The sequence below is a fragment of the Salmo trutta genome, chromosome 20, assembly GCF_901001165.1.
Source record: "Salmo trutta chromosome 20, fSalTru1.1, whole genome shotgun sequence".
Taxonomy (NCBI): domain Eukaryota; kingdom Metazoa; phylum Chordata; class Actinopteri; order Salmoniformes; family Salmonidae; genus Salmo; species Salmo trutta.
The window spans coordinates 54940424-54962067 of NC_042976.1; the positions used below are offsets into that span (position 1 = coordinate 54940424).

General features: G+C 43.6%; 1 protein-coding gene across 8 annotated transcripts in view; it reads right to left on the reverse strand.

Annotated features, from left to right (window-relative positions):
- mycbp2 (MYC binding protein 2) overlaps positions 1–21644 on the reverse strand; it is a 347166-nt gene that overhangs the window by 236799 nt on the left and 88723 nt on the right. For all 8 annotated transcript variants that reach the window (XM_029703702.1, XM_029703697.1, XM_029703701.1 and 5 more), the window contains 2 exons: positions 9903–10041; positions 9433–9509 (listed from right to left, as the gene is read on the reverse strand). In XM_029703702.1, the coding sequence (XP_029559562.1) occupies positions 9433–9509; positions 9903–10041 (216 nt within the window). The remainder of the gene's footprint in view (positions 1–9432; positions 9510–9902; positions 10042–21644) is intronic.

The window sequence follows — 21644 nt, forward strand, 5'->3', positions numbered from 1 at the left end:
TACGTTTTTTATCCGGCCGTGAAAATACTGCCCCCTAGCCATAACAGGTTAACCTCTTATGGCTAGGGGGCAGTATTTTCACGGCTGGATAAAAAACGTACACGATTTAATCTGATTATTAGTCCTGCCCAGAAACTAGAATATGCATATAATTATTAGCTTTGGAGAGAAAACACTACAAAGTTTCTAAAACTGTTTGAATGGTGTCTGTGAGTATAACAGAACTCCTATGGCAGGCAAAAACCTGAGAAGTTTCTGTTCAGGAAGTACCCTGTCTGACCATGCATTTGCTTTCTTTGACATCTCTTCCAAAAACTAAGGATCTCTGCTGTTACGTGACAATACCCACGTCTCCAATGGGCTCTCAGAGCCCGGGAAAAACAGGAATGACGTAATTCAAAGCCCTGGCTGAAACAAAGGAGAGCAAAAGCTAAGTGGTCAATCAGTGGAGTAAGCCTTACGCTCGCGACCTGCCCCGCCCCCGACTTTCGGTTTTTCCCTCAGTTTACAAACAGGCAGATTCCCGGTCGGAATATTATCGCTTTTCTACGAGATAAATTGCATAAAAATTGGTTTTAAACAGCGGTTGACATGCTTCGAAGTACGGTAATGGAATATTTAGACATTTTTGGTCACTTTCTGCGCCATGCTCGTGACCGTGATTTACCATAGGGATAGTGTCTAGAACGCACGAACAAAACGTCGTTGATGGAATATAACGATGGCTTATTTGGGACCAAACAAACATTTGTTATTGAAGTAGAAGTCCTGGGAGTGTATTCTGACGAAGAACATGAAAGGTAATAACATTTTTCTTATAGGAAATGTGATTTTGGTGAAGGCTAAACTGGTTGGGTGTCTAAATAGCTAGCCCTGTGATGCCGGGCTATGTACTTAGAATATTGCAAAATGTGCTTCATCCGAAAAGCTATTTTAAAATCGGACATATCGAGTGCATAGAGGAGTTCTGTATCTATAATTCTTAAAATAATTGTTATGCTTTTTGTGAACGTTTATCGTGAGTAATTTAGTAAATTCACCGGAAGTGTTCGGTGGGAATGCTAGTTCTGAACGTCACATGCTAATGTAAAAAGCTGGTTTTTGATATAAATATGAACTTGATTGAACAGACATGCATGTATTGTATAACATAATGTCCTAAGTGTGTCATCTGATGAAGATCATAAAAGGTTAGTGCTGCATTTAGCTGTGGTTTTGTTTTTTGTGACATATGCTAGCTTGAAAAATGGGTGTCTGATTATTTCTGGCTGGGTACTCTGCTGACATAATCTAATGTTTTGCTTTCGCTGTAAAGCCTTTTTGAAATCGGACAATGTGGTTAGATTAACGAGAGTCGTGTCTTTAAATAGCTGTAAAATAGTCATATGTTTGAAAAGTGGAAGTTTTCGGATTTTAGAGGAGTTTGTATTTCGCGCCCCGCCCATCATTGGATATTGGAGCAGACGTTCCGCTAGCGGAACATCTAGATGTAAGAGGTTAAACAACAATGTAACTCCAAGTCAATCACACTTCTGTGAAATCAAACTGTCCACTTAGGAAGCAACACTGATTGACAATAAACTTCACATGCTGTTGTGCAAATTGAAATAGACAACAGGTGGAAATTAAAGGCAATTATCAAGACACCCCCAATAAAGGACCACTTCTCAGTTCCTATGCTTCCTGGCTGATGTTTTGGTCACTTTTGAATGCTGGCAGGGCTTTCACTCTAGTGGTAGCATGAGACGGAGTCTACAACCCACACAAGTGGCTCAGGTAGTGCAGCTCATCCAGGATGACACATCAATGCAAGCTGTGGCAAGAAGGTTTGCTGTGTCTGTCAGCGTAGTGTCCAGAGCATGGAGGTGCTACCAGGAGACAGGCCAGTACATCAGGAGACGTGGAGGAGGCCGTAGGAGGGCAACAACCCAGCAGCAGGACCGCTACCTCCACCTTTCTGCAAGGAGGAGCAGGAAGAGCACTGCCAGAGCCCTGCAAAATGACCTCCAGCAGGCCAAATGTGCATGTGTCTGCTCAAACGGTCAGAAACAGACTCCATGAGGGTGCTATGAGGGCCCGACGTCCACAGGTGGGGGTTGTGCTTACAGCCCAACACCGTGCAGGACGTTTGGCATTTCCCAGAGAACACCAAGATTGGCAAATTCGCCACTGGCGCCCTGTGCTCTTCACAGATGAAAGCAGGTTCACACTGAGCACATGTGACAGACGTGACAGAGTCTGGAGACGCCGTGGAGAACGTTCTGCTGCCTGCAACATCCTCCAGCATGACCGGTTTGGCGGTGGGTCAGTCATGGTGTGGGATGGCATTTCTTTGGGGGCCGCACAGCCCTCCATGTGCTCGCCAGAGGTAGCCTGACTGCCATTAGGTACCGAGATGAGATTCTCAGACCCCTTGTGAGACCATATGCTGGTGCGGTTGGCCCTGGGTTCCTCCTAATGCAAGACAATGCTAGACCTCATGTGGCTGGAGTGTGTCAGCAGTTCCTGCAAGAGGAAGGCATTGATGCTGTGGACTGGCCCGCCCGTTCCCCAGACCTGAATCCAATTGAGCACATCTGGGACATCATGTCTCGCTCAATCCACCAATGCCACGTTGCACCACAGACTGTCCAGGAGTTGGCGGATGCTTTAGTCCAGGTCTGGGAGGAGATCCCTCAGGAGACCATCTGCCACCTCATCAGGAGCATGCCCAGGCGTTGTAGGGAGGTCATACAGGCACGTGGATGCCACACACCCTACTGAGCCTCATTTTGACTTGTTTTAAGGACATTACATCAAAGTTGGATCAGCCTGTAGTGTGGTTTTCCACTTTAATTTTGAGTGTGACTCCAAATCCAGACCTCCATGGGTTGATAAATTGGATTTCCATTGATTATTTTTGTGTGATTTTGTTGTCAGCACATTCAACTATGTAAAGAAAAAAGTATTTAATAAGATTATTTCATTCATTCAGATGTGTTATTTTAGTGCTCCCTTAATTTTTTTGGAGCAGTGTACATTCATCTCTAGGAGACAGAAAGTGTCTCCTTCCTAAGCGGTATGACAGCTGCGTGGTCCCATGGTGTTTATACTTGCGTACTATTGTTAGTACAGATGAACGTGGTACCTTCAGGCATTTGGAAATTGCTCCCAAGGATGAACCAGATTTGTGGAGGTCTACAATTTTTTTTCTGTGAGGTCTAGGGTGATTTCTTTTGATTTTCCTATGATGTCAAGCAAAGAGGTACTGAGTTTGAAGGTAGGCCTTGAAATACATCCACAGGTACACCTCCAATTGACTCAAATGATGTCAATTAGACCATCAGTAGCTTCTAAAGCCATGGCATTTTCTGGAACGTTCCAAGCTGTTTAAAGGCACATTCAACTTAGTTTATGTAAACTTCTGACCCACTGGAATTGTGATACAGTGAATTATAAGTGAAATAATCTGTAGTCTGTAAACAATTGTTGGAAAAATTACTTGTGCCATGCACAAAGTAGATGTCCTAACCGACTTGCAAAAACTATAGTTTGTTAACAAGAAATTTGGGGAGTGGTTTAAAACGAGTTATAATGACTCCAACCTATGTGTATGTAAACTTTGACTTCAATTGTACATGGAATACAGTCCTATTAGATAATTAAGGTGTGATAACTCTGTTTTGTATACATCTTTTTTTATGCTTTCATTCCTTTTCGTTTCATTTTCTTTGACACTTATTAGGAAGTGATAGAGCCATAAACAAGTTCCCCATACAACCATCAGTTTTATGACTTAACAACCGGTTGTAAAATGTATCTCTTGCACTACAGTATGGAGAAGTCAAAAATCCTGTGTGTGGAGAGAAACACTGCCAAAACTTTAACATTGAAAGATTGGACATAGAAATATTGTTTCAAACAAAAAATTTGGGAAATGGTTGGTGGGGATCCAAACAATAATCATGTCATACATTGAGCATTTTGTGATGTCTTCACGGATGGTATAACAAGAAAACTCTAACTCTGAAAGTAGACACGTTCGAGTTACCAGGTTTGCATCTAAATGTTGTAATCATATACGTTTTAAGTATGAGAATACTTTTGTGAAGATGAAATGTGATTTTAGCCTTCTAAATGAGAATTGTTTTTTTAAATACACTTTTGCCAAGTCAGTAACCACGACCACGTGAGCATAGACATTGTGGCAAGGTGATGGAACCGCCCTCCAAGGCGAGTGCATAAAAGGAATGCTAACTAAATTTACATTAGACCAGCATGACAGACAGCGTGAACTGAACGTTACAAAATGGTGGGAACCTATGAAAACTAGACCAGAGAACGTGAGGACGCAGTCCACACCCTGAAATGGTTGCAATTGAAATACAGACCAAGCAGGCGGACGGTGTAAGCCGGACGTCACGAATGGTTGGACTCTACCAGACCTAAGTGCAGCGCAAGCTGAATGTGACCAATGGTTTAAAACTACTACCCCAGAAAATGGTAAGACCCTCTGAAACTCTTGACAAGTGAAGAAGACAAAGACTAGACATTTACAGTCTGCAGCTGTATATGTAAAACAGTCTAGGAAACATGACAAAAGACGGACGGCAGTTTCCTCTCCTCACCATCGGTACCTTTGAGGTATCTATTCTAACGAACAGGAGGAAGAACAGACCTGGGGGGAATTGCAGCCGTTTTATGGGCTCCTAACCAATTGTGCTATTTTGTGTTTTTTCCCTCGCTGATCTTAACTTTTTTTTGTACATAATGTTTCTATCAATTATTTCCTATGACTGAAAATAGCTTCTGCACATCAAAACAGCAATCACTAACCTCGAAAGGTATGAATAGTTTCAATGATTTGCCGGCGAAGGACATACTGTTCATCCGGACCGGGCCCAAATCCCTAAAACTTGAAAAGAGGCGGCATTATAGAGGCCGTGCGTGATACCTGAGGAGGCTACGTCGCCAGGTGGATAAACCGCCTTTACCCCCCGTTATATTGACAAATTTGCTATCACTGGAGAATAAACTGGACGAGCTTCGCTCGAGACTATCCTATCAACGTGATCTGAAGAACTGTAATATCCTAAGTTGTGGTTGAACAAGGACATGGAAAATATAACTTTAGCTGTTTTTTTTATACAACGGCACGACTGAATGGCAGCATATGGTAAACTCACTTCATTAATTAGTGCATCGATGACATCGTCCCCACTGTATATTTTCTGGGTGATTTAAATATTGACCGACTTTCATCAAGCTGACCACTCAAGAAAAAGCTTGAAACTGTAACCAGTACCTACAACCTGGTTCAGGTTATGAGTCAACCTACCAAGGTAGTTACAAAAAGGACAGGAATGAAATCAACATCTATTTACTAACGCTGCAGAAATTTGCTTTACCAAAAAAAAAAAAAATGCATGAAATGAAATGTACGAAATGTATGCATTCACTACTGTAAATCGCTCTGGATAAGAGCGTCTGCTAAATGACTAAAATGTAAAATGTAAAGCAGTATCCAAATCCATCAAATGTAGTGATCCCAATATAGTAGCCATATCTAGGAAAACCAAAGTTCCAAAGGCTGGGCCTAATATTGTATAAGAGGTCATACAATAAGTTGTCGTGATTCCTATGTTGCTGATGTAAATAACATTTGTTGGTCTGTGGTGTGTAATGAGGAGCAACCAGACGCTGCACTTGACACAAGAGCATGCACCCATTAAGAAAATGACTAAAACTTAAATCAACTTAAGTTGATTAGGAATTTAAAAATGTTATGGTTGAGAGGGACTAGCCAAAAGTAATGGCAAATAAGTCTGGCTTTACAACCGATTGGCAAACGTACTGCAAATTGAGAAATTGTGACTAAACTGAATAAAAAGAACTACACTATGAAACAAAGATAATTGACAAAGAATGGTAGTAAAAGGCTTTGGTGCACCTTAAATGAAAATGTGGGCAAGAAGGCATAATCTGCTTAATCATTCACTGAATCAGATTGCTCATTCGTCACAAAAGCAACTTAAATTGCCAATTTCCTGAGCAAACTTAGGCATGACATGCCAGCAACAAACACTGACACTACACATCCAAGTATAACTGATTATAACAAATTATGAAAGACAAGCATTTTAACTGTGAATTTCAGAAAGTGAGTGTGGATAATGTGGAAAAAAAATTGTTGTCTATGAACAATGACAAGCCACCGGGAATGACAACATGGATGGAAAATGACTACGGATAATAGCGGACGATATTGCCACTCCTATTTGTCATATCCTCAATATAAGCCTACTATAAAGTGTGTGCCTTCAGGCCTGGAGGGAAGCAAAAGTAATTCTGCTACCCAAGAATAGCCGACCAATCGGCCTGTTACCAAATCTGGGAAAAAAATGGTGTTTGACAAGATACAATACTATTCTACAATAAACAAATGCCAACGTTTTTAGCTAATATCGGCCGATTCCGACATGCTCACTGATATATCGTGCATCCCTAATTTTGAGTGCACCATACAGCAATGTTGCACTCAATCAAACCAATACATGCAATGCAGATATTAAAAAACAAACATTTAAGTTTAAATGTTACAACAACCTAGCTATGTTTTTGTTAATTGGTGTAATTTAATACTGTTTGATTAGGGTCGCATATTATGCACATCTGCAAGCATAGTAGCAAAAACTGGACAAATATTAGTTATAGATTTTGTTTTAAAATGCTTTATACAGCATTCTACGTACATAATTGGACATTAATAAAGGGGCATATTATTTTTTTATAAAACAATGGCCAGTTTCGTTTGACACCCCTGACCTAGTCCTTGCCGATGACAAGCATACCCAAAACATGATGTAGTCACCACCGTGCTTCAAAATATGAAGAGTGGTACTCAGTGATGTGTTGTGTTTGCCCCAAACATAACACTTTCTATTCAGGACATAAAGTTCATTTCTTTGCCACATTTTTTTCAGATTTACTTTAGTGCCTTATTGCAAACAGGATGCATTTTTATTCTGTACAGGCTTCCTTCTTTTCACTCTGTCATTTAGGTTAGTATTCTGGAGTAACTACAATGTTGATGATCCATCCTCAGTTTTCTACCACAGCCATTAAACTCTAACAGTTTTAAAGTCACCATTGGCCTCATGGTGAAATCCATGAGCGGTTTCCTTTCTCTCTGGACGCCTGTATCTTTGTAGTGACTGGGTATATTGATACATCATCCAAAGAGTAACTAATAACTTCCCCATGCTCAAAGGGATATTCAATGTCTGCTTTTCTTATTTTTACCCATCTACCAATAGGTGCCCTCCTTGGCGAGGCATTGGAAAACCTTACTGGTCTTTGTGGTTTAATCTGTGTTTGAAATTCTATGCTCAACTCTGGGACCTTACAGATAATTGTGCTAAGCACTATTATTGCACATAGAGTGATTGCATGTACTTATGTGACTTTTTAGGCATATTTTTACTCCTGAACTTATTTGGGCTTGCCATAACAAAGGGGTTGAATAGTAATTGACTGAAGACTTTTCAGATTAACATTTTTAATTTACATTTGTCAATATTTCTAAAAACATAATTCCCCTTGACATTATGGGGTATTGTGTGTAGGCCAGTGCCAAAATCTGAATTTAATCAATTTTAAATTAAGGCTGTAACAAAAGGTAGAAAAAGTAAAAGGGTTGTAAATACTTTGTGAAGGCACTGTACATATCCCAACCAGAAGCCATGGATTACAAGCAACATCCACACCGAGCTAAAGGCTAGAGCTGCCGCTTTCAAGGAGCGGGACACTAATCTGGAGGCTTACAAAAAATCCCGCTACGCCCTCCGTCAAACCATCAAAAAGGCAAATCGTCAATACAGGACTAAGATCAAATCCTACTACACCGGCTCCGACACTTGTCGGATGTGACAGGGCATGCAAACTATCACAGATTAAAGGGAAACACAGCCGTGAGCTGTCCTGTGACGCGAGCATACCAGACGAGCTACACTGAACAAAAATATAAATGCAACATGTAAATTGTTGGTCCTGTGTGTCATGAGGTGAAATAAAACATTCCAGAAACATTCCATATGCACAAAAAGCTTATTTCGCTCATGTTGGTGCACAAATTTGTTTACATCCCTGTTAGTGAGCATTTCTCCATTGCCAAGATAATCCATCCACCTGACAGGTGTGGCATATCAAGAAGATGATTAAAACAGCATGATCATTACACAGGTTCACCTTGTGCTGGGGACAATAAAAGGCCACTCTAAAAAGTACAGTTTTGTCACACAACACAATTCCACAGATGTCTCAAGTTGAGGGAGCGTGCAATTGGCATGCTGACTGCAGGAATTTCCACCACACCTGTGGCCAGAGAATTTAATGTTAATTCAAGCTAATCGGTGTGCTTGTCGTCTTCACCAGGGTCTTGACCTGACAGCAGTTCGGAGTCGTAGCCAACTTCAGTTGGAAAATCACTTTAGATGGCCATTGGCACACTGGAGAAGTGTGCTCTTCACAGATGAATCTCGGTTTCAACTGAAACGGGCAGATAGCAGACGTGTGGGTGAGGGGTTTACTGATGTCAACATTGAAAACAAAGTCTAGGGACTCTAGCAATCTCCCTTGTACCATATATAGTGAAGTGTCCAGAAGAGAAATTTACTTTTTCTGAGCCAGAGCAATTCACACATCAACATCTTTGAAAATGCCAATAAACACAAAGCTCTAACGGAAATGCGAGTAGTTTACTGTCATTCCAGGTGCTGAAGTTGGCTTGCTAGCTAGGAAGTGAAATTAACTTTACTCAGCCTGGATAGCCACCACTCGTGAGAACAGACGACTAGACATTTTGCATAACAGAATTAATGACTGGTTGCGTCTGTGGCAAACATGACTAAAAGAACCCGATTTTTACCAGACTATTTCCTCTAGCAGAAGAATGAAAGTGTAAAATTACTTATCAAAATAATGGTTTTAGTAACATTTGAACTGAGTGTCGAGCCATGTGTCTGTGTTCGTTTAAGAAATTAAGCATAAGAGGCAGTGCACCAAAAATATATAGTAACGGGTAACGCTTTGCAACAGAAAACTATTGGACAATTCCATGTTAGTCTATCCTTGTTTCGCCTCCATTTGGTTCTTAGTATATACACTGGTGGTCACGTGACTGAAGTAGCTCAAATTTGTTAACTTCAAGCAGATGTTGTTGTGTTAGGGAGCGTTCAATTAACAGATGGAGGTTAATGGACTTGTGTGAGGCAGAAGGAGTGTGTGTTTGTGTGTGTCTATATAAAGAGGAAGAACAGACCGAGCAGAGCCCTCGTGTTGCTGGTCACATCAGATTAGAATGATGATTGCCTGCTTCTCGAATTCAATCTTCTTTGCACCCACAGCAACGGTAACACACATGCATCTCAGTTTGTACAGTTCTGGTGTTCTTACCTTTCCTGAGGCCGTTTTCATCAAAGCAAATTCCCTGCCTGCTCCCAGCAATGCTGCCTCCTCGTCAAACCCTGTAGCTTGAAAACACAAAAACACATTTTGATATGAGAAACACAGACGCACAAATTCACACACCAAAAAATATATTACAGAAATGCACACGTGGAGACTGGTGCATTGCAATCCCTGGAATGGAATGAATAGAAAGGTATGGTGGTTTGCATTTATTCCATTCATTACAATGAGTCCATCCTCTGATTCAGTGACAACAGTCTCCACCTAAAAACACACATGTGATTATGCCTCATGCCAATATTTGACAGAGTGAGATGGTGAAGTTTCCCTAGACACTGATCTTGGTTGAGCTGAGCATTTCCCCCGCTAATGGTTAAGGTTAGGAAAAGGGGGAAGGGAAGCTGACCATAGAGCTGTACCTAGAGGAAACTTCACCCGAGAGCATAGTCACTCACTGATGGTGTGAAGGTCTTTCTCCAGGTCAAACAGAGAGATGCCGCAGGCATGGAGACACTTCCTGGCCAGTTTCAGCTGAAGCTCCTGCTGCAGTGCTGGGTCTGTACTGGTCGCGTAGATCCGCACCACAAACCCATCCTGAGGGAAACATGGCAACGGCTTATTTAGTTCCACATTGAAATATACCAAGTATAAAATATTCAAATATTCTTGTGGTCATACAGAAGCTTGGACTCAATAAGTGGGGTTGCACAATTTCAGTAACTTTTTCTCAAAATGTCCAGGTTTTCCAGAAATCCTGGTTGGAAGATTCCTAGAATCAGGAGAGAAAAAGCAGGAAATCCAGAATCCGTCCACCCAGGATTTCTGGAATACCTGAGAAGTTTAAGGAACATTACTGGAATTTTGAAAACCTAGTCCTGAGTAACACACATAAGAACACACAAAGTCAGGCATCCCTGACATGCAAAGATATTTAGATATGACGATTTTGACAACCATGCAATGTGTGTGTTTGTGCATGGAGACACACCCCTAGCTAGCTAGCTATGGCATCAGGCCACAGCATACCAGTTGGGTTGGGCCCTGGCTTAAGTTTGTGCAATATTGTATGTTTTGAGAGCAATGCATGGCGGTTGCAGAGGGGAGAGAAATGTATGTGCTTGAGATTCTATTTCTATGAGCTCTCTCCCACTCTCTGCACTGATAGTGTAGCAGGCTCGTGTCTATCTGGCAAGTTGGTCAGGATAATATCTATGAGGGTGCCCATGTTTACGGATTTAAGGTTGTACCTGGTGGTTTCCTTGATAATTTGTGTGAGATTGAGAGCATCTAGCTAAGATTGTAGGACTGCTGGGGTGTTAAGCATATCCCAGTTTAGGTAACCTAACAGAACCAACTCTGACGATAGATGGGGGGCAAACAATTTGCATATGGTGTCCAGGGCACAGCTGGGAGCTGAGGGGGGTCTATAACAGGCGGCAAGAGACATTTCTGGAGAGATTCATATTTAAAATTAGAAGCTCGAACTGTTTGGGCATAGACCTGGAAAGTATGACAGAACTTTGCAAGATATCTCTGCAGTAGATTGCAATTCCTCCACCTTTGGCAGTTCTATCTTGACGGAAAATGTTGTAGTTGGGTATGGAATCTCCGGAGTGTGCTAAAGCAGTGAGTAAAACAAACTTAGGGAGGAGGCTTCTGATGTTAACATGCATGAAACCAAGGCTTTTTCAATTACAGAAGTCAACAAATGAGAGTGCCTGGGGACACGCAGGGCCTGGTTTAGCCTCCACATCACCCGAGGAACAGAGGAGGAGTAGGATGAGGGTGCGGCTAAAGGCTAGCAAAACTGTCTGTCTGGTGCGTTGGGGACAGAGAATAAAAGGAGCAGATTTCTGGACGTGGTAGAATAGATTCAGGGCATAATGTGCAGACAGGGGTATGGTGGGGTGCGGGTACAGTGGAGGTAAGCCCAGGCACTGAGTGATGATAAGAGAGGTTGCATCTCTGGACATGCTGGTTATACTGGGTGAGGTCACCGCATGTGTGGGAGGTGGGACAAAGGAGGTATCTAAGGCATGTACAGTGGGACTAGGGGCTCCGCAGTAAACTAAAACAATGATAATTATCCTAAACAACAGTATACAAGGCATATTGACATTTAAGAGAGACAAAGCGAGGCATAAAGCAATCACAGGTGTTGATTGGGAGAGCTAGCTAAGTCAACAACGGGTAAGACAACAACAGCTAACCAGCTAAGTCAACAGGTAAAATGGTGATGAATGGGCAGAGAGGGTCAGTTAACTTCGGGGCTAGGGCCGAAAGATAAACAAAGGTAAACAAAGTGGAGTACGGTGATAAATGAACAGTCAAGCAGGCATCAGCTATGCAGCCAAGTGATCATAGTGTACAGCAATAGATGAAACGGGGAAGCAGCTAAGTAGTCGTTACTACGCTAGCACGCGGGAGACGTTTAAAGTTAGCAGTCCGGGGTAAGTAGAAGCGTCTGCTCCGTTGTTCGGCAAAGGCCGGTTGAAGGCACAGCTGATGGAATTACGTCTGCGGACCAGTCGTGGTGGAACGGCGGGGCGCCGTGTCGACGAAGGGACCGGGCCAGATGGCGAAAGAGGTATTGTAGCTGTGGGAATTTTGCTTGCTAGCCGGGAGATGCGCCTGGCTCAGGGCTAGCGTTGGGGCTGGGTCACTCAGTTGAAGATAGCTAGCTGTGATGATCAATGGTCGGCAGGAATCTAGCGAATCTAGCGTTGTAGTGGAGAAAAATAGTCCGAGGCTGGCAGGTATTATCCAGGCTAAAAAAAACGTCTGGTGACTGAGCAGAGGGTAAAGGCCGTTAGCAGTGGCTAACAATGATTAAATGGCTAGTAACTTAACTAATTAGCTGGCTACCTTCTGATGAAAGTTTTGGCTATAGGGTCTAAAAAAATGGCAGATCCGTGTCACATTGAGTGAGGCGGGTTACCGGAAGGTATATTTAATTTAAAAATGGAAAAAGAGATTGAAATATATACAAAAAAAGACGGAAAAATACAAAAAGTAAACGAGAGGACAACAAACCACGTCTGCACTGCTACGCCATCTTGGATCAGAGAGACTTTGCAGTACGGTAACATCAAAAGGTTGAATAATTACACTATATTTCTGATTAGAGAGGTGTGTGTGTGTGTGTGTACGTACACACACACACACACACACACACACACACACACACCCCTGCAAATTAGCTATTTCAGCCACACCATTGCTGACCGGTGTACAAAATCGAGCACACCGCCATGCAATCTCCATAGACAAACATTGGCAGTTGAATGGCCTTACTGAAGAGCTCATTGACTTTCAGCGTGGCACCGTCCGGATGCCATCTTTCTAACAAGTCAGTTCCTCAAATGTCTGCTCTGCTAGAGCTGGCACGGTCAACTGTAAGTGCTGTTACTGTGAAGTGTAAACGTCTAGTAGCACCAACGGCTCAGCCGCGAAATGGTAGGCCACACAAGCTCACAGAACGGGACAACCGAGTGCTGAAGCATGTAAAAATTGTCTGTCCTCGGTTCCAAACTTCCTCGAAGCAACGTCAGCGCAAGAAGTGTTTGTCGGGAGCTTCATGAAATGGGTTTCCTTGGCCGAGCAGCCGCACACAAACCTAAGTTCACCATGTGCAATGCCAAGTGTCGGCTGGAGTGATGTAAAACTTGCCGCCATTGGACTCTGGAGAATTGGAAACGCCTTCTCTGGAGTGATGAATCACGTTTTACCATCTGGCAGTCCGATGGACGAATCTGGGTTTGGTGGATGCCAAGGGAACGCTACCTGCCCCAATGATTAATGGTACCGGAGGGGATGGGTGCCGTTTTACGGGCCCCTAACCAACTGTGCTATTTTGTTTGTAACTCATTTTGTACATAATGTTGCTGTTACCATTGTCATGACTTGCCCAGATTTTCCTTCCACCCCATATGTCTCTCCCCCGCAGAGAGGAAGAGGTGTGAAGTTGGCTGTTTTATGACAGTCGTAATTACCTGGAAGTTGGAAGTTAAATCCCTTTGTTACCAAAGAGAGAGACTTTGCAGTACGGTAACATCAAAAGGTTGAATAATTACACAATATTTCTGTATTCCCAACAGTTGGAATGGTCCGTGGGTACTCAAAGAACAATCCTGTCAAATGTGTTAAATGTAACTAAGGACAGTATAACAACATAACTGTATCTCTGAATGTGTATATTTTCCAGTTGTCAGGCTCACATTCTAATGTTGGGGAAATGATGTGATTAAATATGAAACTATTTGTGAGAAGATGAAATGTGATGTTAGCCTTCTAAATGAGAGAATTGTTTTTCATATAACTAGTCAGTGAACACACCCATGTGAGAACAGACAAAACAATCGTCATCACATTAATGACAGCAAAGACACGACACCGTCTTTTATGACTGAAAAGCGCGTCCGGACATCAGAAATGCATGTAACCACCTCGAACTGGACAAAGAAGGATATACTGCTTTTTGTTAAGACAAGGCCCAAATCAGTGTGAACAAAAGGGGGAGGAGGGTGGGGTGCCTTGTAAGAACGATCTAAGACTATTCTACCAAGATTAAAAACTATAATATCTTATGTTTCACCGAGACATGGCTGAACGACGACACGGATAATATAGAGCTGGCTGGCTTCTCCATGTATCGGCAGGACAGAGCAGCTACATCTGTTAAGACAAGGGGTGGAGGTGTCTGTCTATTTGTCAATAACTGCTGGTGCGCGATATCTAATATTAAAGAAGTCTCAAGGTATAGATCGCCTGAGATAGAGTACCTCATTATAAGCTGTAGACCAAACTATCTACCAAGAGAGTTCTGATCTATATTATTCGTAGCCGTCAATTTACCACCACAAACCGATACTGGCACTAAGACCACACTCAACGAGCTGTATAAGGCCATAATAAACAAGAACATGCTCATCCAGAGCCTGCGCTCCTAGTGGCCTGGGACTTTAATGCAGCCAAACTTAAATCCGTTTCACCTAATTTCTACCAGCAAGTCACATGTGCAGCCAGAACGGGGAAAAAAATTACTCTATACCACCTTTACTTCACACACAGAGACGCATGCAAAGCTCTCCCTCGCCCTCCATTTGGCAACTCTAACTATAATTCTATCCTCCTCATTCCTGCTTACAAGCAAAAATTAAAAACAGGAAGAAACCAGAGACTCGCTCAATACGGAAGTGGTCAGCTGATGTGGATGCTACGCTACAGGACTGTTGTGCTAGCACAAAATTGAAACATGTTCCGGGATTCATCCAATGGCATTGAGTAGTACACCACCTCCGTCACCGGCTTCATCAAAAAGTGCATCGATGACATCATTCCCACAGTGACCGTACGTACATTTCCCAACCAGAAGCCATGGATTACAGGCAACATCCGCACCGAGCAAAAGGCTAGAGCTGCCACTTTCAAGGAGCAGGACACTAATCCGGACGCTTAAAAGAAACCGCTCGTCGGATGTGGCAGGGCTCTAAAAATATTACGGACTACAAATGGAAACCCAGCCACGAGCTGCCCAGTGACGCGAGCCTACCAGACGAGCAAAATGCCTTTTATGCTTGCTTCGAGGCAAGCAACACTTCAGCATGCAAGAGAGCACTAGCTGTTCTGGACGACTGTGTGATCATGCTCTCAGTAGCCGATAGGAGCAAAACCTTTAAACAGCTCAACATTCACAAAGCCGTGGGGCCAGATGGATTACCAGGACATGTACTCAAAGCTTGCGCAAACCAACTGGAAAGTGTCTTCACTGACATTTTCAACCTCTCCCTGACCGAGTCTGTAATACCCACATGTTTCAAGCAGACCACCATAGTCCCTGTGCCCAAGAAAGCGAAGGTAATGTGCCTAAACGATTACCGCCCCGTAGCGCTCACGTCGGTAGCCATGAAGTGCTTTGAAAGGCTGGTCAAGGCTTACAATACCATCATGCCGGAAACCCACTCCAATTTGCATACCGTCCCAACTGATCAACAGATAACGCTATCTCAATCACACTGCACACTGTTCTTGCCCACCTGGACAAAAGGAACACCTATGTCAGAATGATATTCATTGACTACAGCTCAGCATTCAAAACCATAGTGCCCACAAAGCTCATCACTAAGCTAAGGACCCTGGGACTAAACACATCCCTCTGCAACTGGATCCTGGACTTCCTGATGGGACGTCCCCAGGTCGACAGAGCAGGCAACAACACATCTGCCATGCTGATCCTCAACACTGGGGCCCCTCAGGGGTGCGTGCTTAGTCCCCTCCTGTACTCCCAAGACTGCGTGGCCAAGCATGACTCCAACACCGCCATTAAGATTGCTGACGACACAACGGCGGTAGGCCTGATCACCGACAACGATGAGACAGCATATAGGGAGGTCGTCAGAAACCTGGCAGTGTGGTGCCAGGACAACAACCTCTCCCTCAATGGCAGGAAGACAAAAAGGAGCAGATCGTGGACTACAGGAAAAGGAGGGCCGAACAGGCCCCCTTTAACATCGACGGGGCTGAAGTAGAGTGTCCACATCACCAACAAACTATCATGGTCCAAACACAGCAAGACAGTCCTAAAGAGGGCATGACAACACCGTTTCCCACTCAGGAGACTGAAAAGATTAGGCATGGGTCCCAGATCCTCAAAGTTCTACAGCTGCACCATTGAGATCATCCTCACCCCCCTGGTATGGAAACTGCTCGGCATCTGACCGTAAGGCACTACAGAGGGTACATCACTGGGGCCAAGCTTCCTGACGTCCAGGACCTATATACTAGTCGGTGTCAGAGCAAGGGCCAAAAAATTGTCAAAGACTCTAGTCACCCAAGTCATAGACTGTTCTCTCTGCTACCACACGGCAAGCGGTACCGGAGCGCCAAGTCTAGGACCAAAAGGTCTCCTTAACAGCTTCTACCTCCAAACCATAAGACTGCTGAACAATTAATTAAATGGCCACCTGGAATATTTGCATTGACACCCCCTGCTACTCACCGTTTATTATCTATGCATAGTCACTTAACAAATTACCTCTACTAACCTGTAACACCCGCACATTTACTCGATACCGGTACACCCGTATACAGCCTTGTTACTGTTAAGTAATTTTATTGTGTTACTTCAATATATATATTTTTTGTTCACTTTAGTTTATTTAGTAAATATTTTCTTAACTCTATTTATTGAACTGCATTGTTGGTTAAGGGCTTGTAAGTAAGGATTTCACAGTAAGGTCTACACCTGTTGTATTCGGCGCATGTGACAAATAACATTTCATTTGCATAGTGCCAACTGTAAAGTTTGGTGGAGGACGAATAATGGTCTGGGGCTATTTTTCATGGTTTGGGCTAGGCCCCTTAGTTCCAAAGGGAAATAACGTTACAGCATAGAGTACAATTACATTCTAGACAATTTGGTGCTTCCAACTTTGTGGCAACAGTTTGAGGGCGGGCCCTTTCCTGTTTCAGCATGACAATGCCCCCGATCACAAAGCGAGGTCCATACAGAAATGGTTAGTTGAGATTGGTGTGAAAGAACTTGACTGGCCTGCACAGAGCCCTGACCTCAATCCCATTCACCCTTAGGGATGAATTGAACGCCGACTGTGAGCCAGGCCTAATCACCCAACATCAGTGCCCGACCTCACTAATGCTCATGGCTGAATGGAAGCAACTCTCGGAGCAATGTTCCAACATCTAGTTGGAAGCCTTCCCAGAAGGTTGGAGGCTGTTATATCAGCAAAGAGGGGACCAACTCCATATTAATGCCCATGATTTTGGAATGAGATGTTCGAGAAGGTGTCCACATACTTTTGGTCATGTAGTCAATGTGCGGTTGAATATATGACACGTGGTTGGCGGTAGCCTACCTAAATGCATTATCAGGCTGGGCCATGTTTTTCAGCTGCAGGGACTAGGAGACTAGTCAGGATCGAGGGAAAGATTAACAGCGCAAAGTACAGAGAGATCCTTGATGAAAACCTGCTCTAGAGAGCTCAGGACCTCAGACTGGGGCAAAGGTTCACCTTCAATCAGGGCAACGACCCTAAGCACACAGCCATGACAACACAGGAGTGGCTTCGGGACAACTCAATGTCCTTGAGTGGCCCAGCCAAAGCCGGGACTTAAACCCGGTCAAACATCTCTGGAGAGACCTGAAAATAGCTGTGCAGTGACGCTCCCCATCCAACCTGACAAAGCTTGAGAGGATGTGCAGAGAATAATGGGAGAAACTCCCCAAATACAGGTGTGCCAAGCTTGTAGCGTCATACCTGAAGACTTGCAGTTGTAATCGATGCCAAAGGTGTTTCAACAAAGTACTAAGTAACGGGTCTGAATACTTATGTAAATGTGATTCATTTTCATTTATTTATACATTTGCAAAAAAAAAATTAAACCTGTTTTTGCTTTGTCGTTATGAGGTATTGTGTGTTGATTGATGAGGGGGGAAAAAACGACAATCCATTTTAGGATATGGTTATGACGTAACAAAATGTGAAAAAAGTCAAGGGGTCTGAATACTTTCCAAATGCACTGCATGTTATCCCCAACAGTGTTTGGGATTAGTTACTTGAAAAATCTAATTCATTCAAAAATAATCTTCAACCCGATCAGAAACATCTTGGTCACAGCATGTATTTCCTAAATGGTGTAGGCTGACGTATTTACGTCAATTCTTTTGTACATTTGCAGTAAAAATTATAAGAGAGTAGGCTACACCATAGCCTGGCCCCTCTGCGACACGACAACATTTTATGCACTTGTGAAATGTAGGCTAAGCACTATTGTTTTCATCCACTTACAACTAGGAGAAAATAAAATATCGGCCTGTTTCCAAGATGGCGTAGCAGTTCAGACGTCCTAGGTTCTCCTCTTGTCGTGTCCCGTGTATATAAATATTTAAACATTTTCTTCGCATATCCTTTTACATATTTTTTTTTTCTAAAAACTCAACCTCAAAACATTTACATTTACATTTTAGTCATTTAGCAGACGCTCTTATCCAGAGCGACTTACAGTAGTGAATGCATACATTTCATACAATTTCATACATATCATACTTTTTTTTTTTTTTTTTTTCCTGTGCTGGCCCCCCGTGGGAATCGAACCCACAACCCTGGTGTTGCAAACACCATGCTCTACCAACTGAGCTACAGGGAAGGCCTAAAACACTCTCCTGCAACCCGCCTCACCAATTAAAAAAAAAAGTATTATTTACCTAAAATCTGAAATCCACAACAGAAGCCAGCCAGAGGTTAGCCATTTCACTGGCTAACGGAGTTCAACTAGCCACGGTTAGCAGTCCTCAGCTATCCATTAGCTCGAAAAGCTATCGCCAGTTTTTGTACAGCGCGACTCAGACCAGAGCATACCGGACCTATTCTCTCTCCATATCCCTGGATTTCTACCGCAGGCTCTGGACTTTTACACCTGGATCTTGCAGCGAGCTAGCTGCTAACTGAGTGACTATTGGCAAACGTCGGTCCTGGAGCTAACATAAAATATTCCGCAGCTAGCCAGCTGAAGAATTCCTTCAGCCACTCCTGGGCTACAATCACCTATCCGGACCCGTTTTTTTACTGCCGATGCGGAGCCCCATCAGGCCTTCACGACTGGACCACCGACGTTATCTGCCCGAGGGAGTTATCCAACTGGCCCCTATGTCGCGACGTAACCTGAACGCTCATCTGCGGCCCGCTAATCGTTTGCTATCTTATCGGCTGCTATCTGAATAGGTCTATCGGACAACTTTTTTGGGCCACTATAACTATAACTATTTTGCCAATTGGACTGGTCCCCCCTATCACACGGAACCCCACTAATCTACAGACGGAAACGCACTAGGTGGCTAAAAACAGACCTCCCTCCATCTTCTACCAGCTTGCTACCTATGGCTCGGCTAGCCATCTAATTCTCACTGGACCCTTAGATCACTCAGCTAAGCATGCCTCTCCTTAATGTCAATATGCCTTGTCCATTGCTGTTCTGGTTAGTGTTTATTGGCTTATTTCACTGTAGAGCCTCTAGCCCTGCTCATTAAACCTTGTCCAACCTCTCAGTTCCTCCACCCACACATGCTATGACATCTTCTGGTTCCAATGATGTTTCTAGAGACAATATCTCTCTCACCATCACTAAATGTCTAGGTTTACCTCCACTGTATTCACATCCTACCATACCTTTGTCTGTACATTATACCTTGAAGCTATTTTAATCGCCCCCAGAAACCTGCTCCTTTTTCTCTCTATTCCGGACGTCACAGACGACCAATTGTTATAGCTTTTAGTCGTACCCTTATCCTCATCCTTCTCTGTTCCTCTGGTGATGTTGAGGTGAATCCAGGCCCTGCAGTGCCTAGATCCACTCCTACTCCCCAGGTGCTCTCTTTTGATGACTTCTGTAACCTTAATAGCCTTGGTTTCATGCATGTTAACATTAGAAGCCTGCTCCCTAAGTTTGTTTTATTCACTGTTTTAGCACACTCTGCCAACCCGGATGTCCTAGCCGTGTCTGAATCCTGGCTTAGGAAGTCCACCAACAACTCTGAAATCTTCATTTCTAACTACAAAGTTTTCAGACAAGATAGAACGGCCAAAGGGGGCGGTGTTGCAATCTACTGCAGAGATAGCCTGCAGAGTTCTGTCCTACTATCCAGGCCTGTACCTAAACAATTTGAACTTCTACTTTTAAAAATCCATCTCTCTGAAAACAAGTCTCTTACCGTTGCCGCCTGCTATAGACCACCCTCGGCCCCCAGCTGTGATCTGGACACCATATGTGAACTGATTGCCCCCCATCTATCTTCAGAGCTCGTGCTACTAGGTGACCTAAACTGGGACATGCTTAACACCCCAGCCGTCCTACAATCCAAGCTTGATGCCCTCAATCTCACACAAATTATTAATGAACCCACCAGGTACCACCCCAAAGCCGTAAACACTGGCACCCTCATAGATATCATCCTAACAAACTTGCCCTCTAAATACACCTCTGCTGTTTTCAACCAAGATCTCAGCGATCACTGCCTCATTGCCTGCATCCGTAATGGGTCAGTGGTCAAACGACCTCCACTCGTCACTGTCAAACGCTCCCTTAAACATTTCAGCGAGCAAGCCTTTCTAATCGACCTGGCCCTGGTATCCTGAAAGGATATTAACCTCATCCCGTCAGTAGAGGATGCCTGGTTATTTTTTTAAAATGCCTTCCTCACCATCTTAAATAAGCATGCTCCATTCAAGAAATTTAGAACCAGGAACAGATATAGCCTTTGGTTCTCCCCAGACCTGACTGCCCTTAACCAACACAAAAACACCCAGTGGGGTTCTGCATTAGCATCGAACAGCCCCCGTGATATGCAACTTTCCAGGGAAGTTAGAAACCAATATACACAGGCAGTTAGAAAAGCCAAGGCTAGCTTTGTCAAGCAGAAATGTGCTTCCTGCAACACAAATTCAAAAAAGTTCTGGGAAATTGTAAAGTCCATGGAGAATAAGAACACCTCCTCCCAACTGCCCACTGCACTGAGGACAGGAAACTCTGTCACCACCGATAAACGCACTATAATTGAGAATTTCAATAAGCAGTTTTCTATGGCTGGCCATGCTTTCCACCTGGCTACCCCTACTGCAGTCAACAGCACTGCACCCCCCACAGCTACTCACCCAAGCCTTCCCCATTTCTCCTTCTCCCAAATCCATTCAGCTGATGTTCTGAAAGAGCTGCAAAATCTGGACCCCTACAAATCAGCAGGGCTAGACAATCTGGACTCTCTCTTTCTAAAATTATCTGCTGAAATTATTGCAACCCCTATTACTAGCCTGTTCAACCTCTCTTTCGTGTCGTCCGAGATTCCCATAGATTGGAAAGCAGCTGCTGTCATCCCCCTCTTCAAAGGAGGGGACACTCTTGACCCAAATTGCTACAGACCTATATCCATCCTACTCTGCCTTTCTAAGGTCTTCAAAAGCCAAGTCAACAGATTACCAACCATTTCGAATCCCACCCCACCTTCTCCGCTATGCAATCTGGTTTCAGAGCTGGTCATGGGTGCACCTCAGCCACGCTCAAGGTCCTAAACGATATCGTAACCGCCATCGATAAGAAACAATACTGTGCTGCCGTATTCATTGACCTAGCCAAAGCTTTCGACTCTGTCAAATCACCACATCCTCATCGGCAGACTCAAAAGCCTTGGT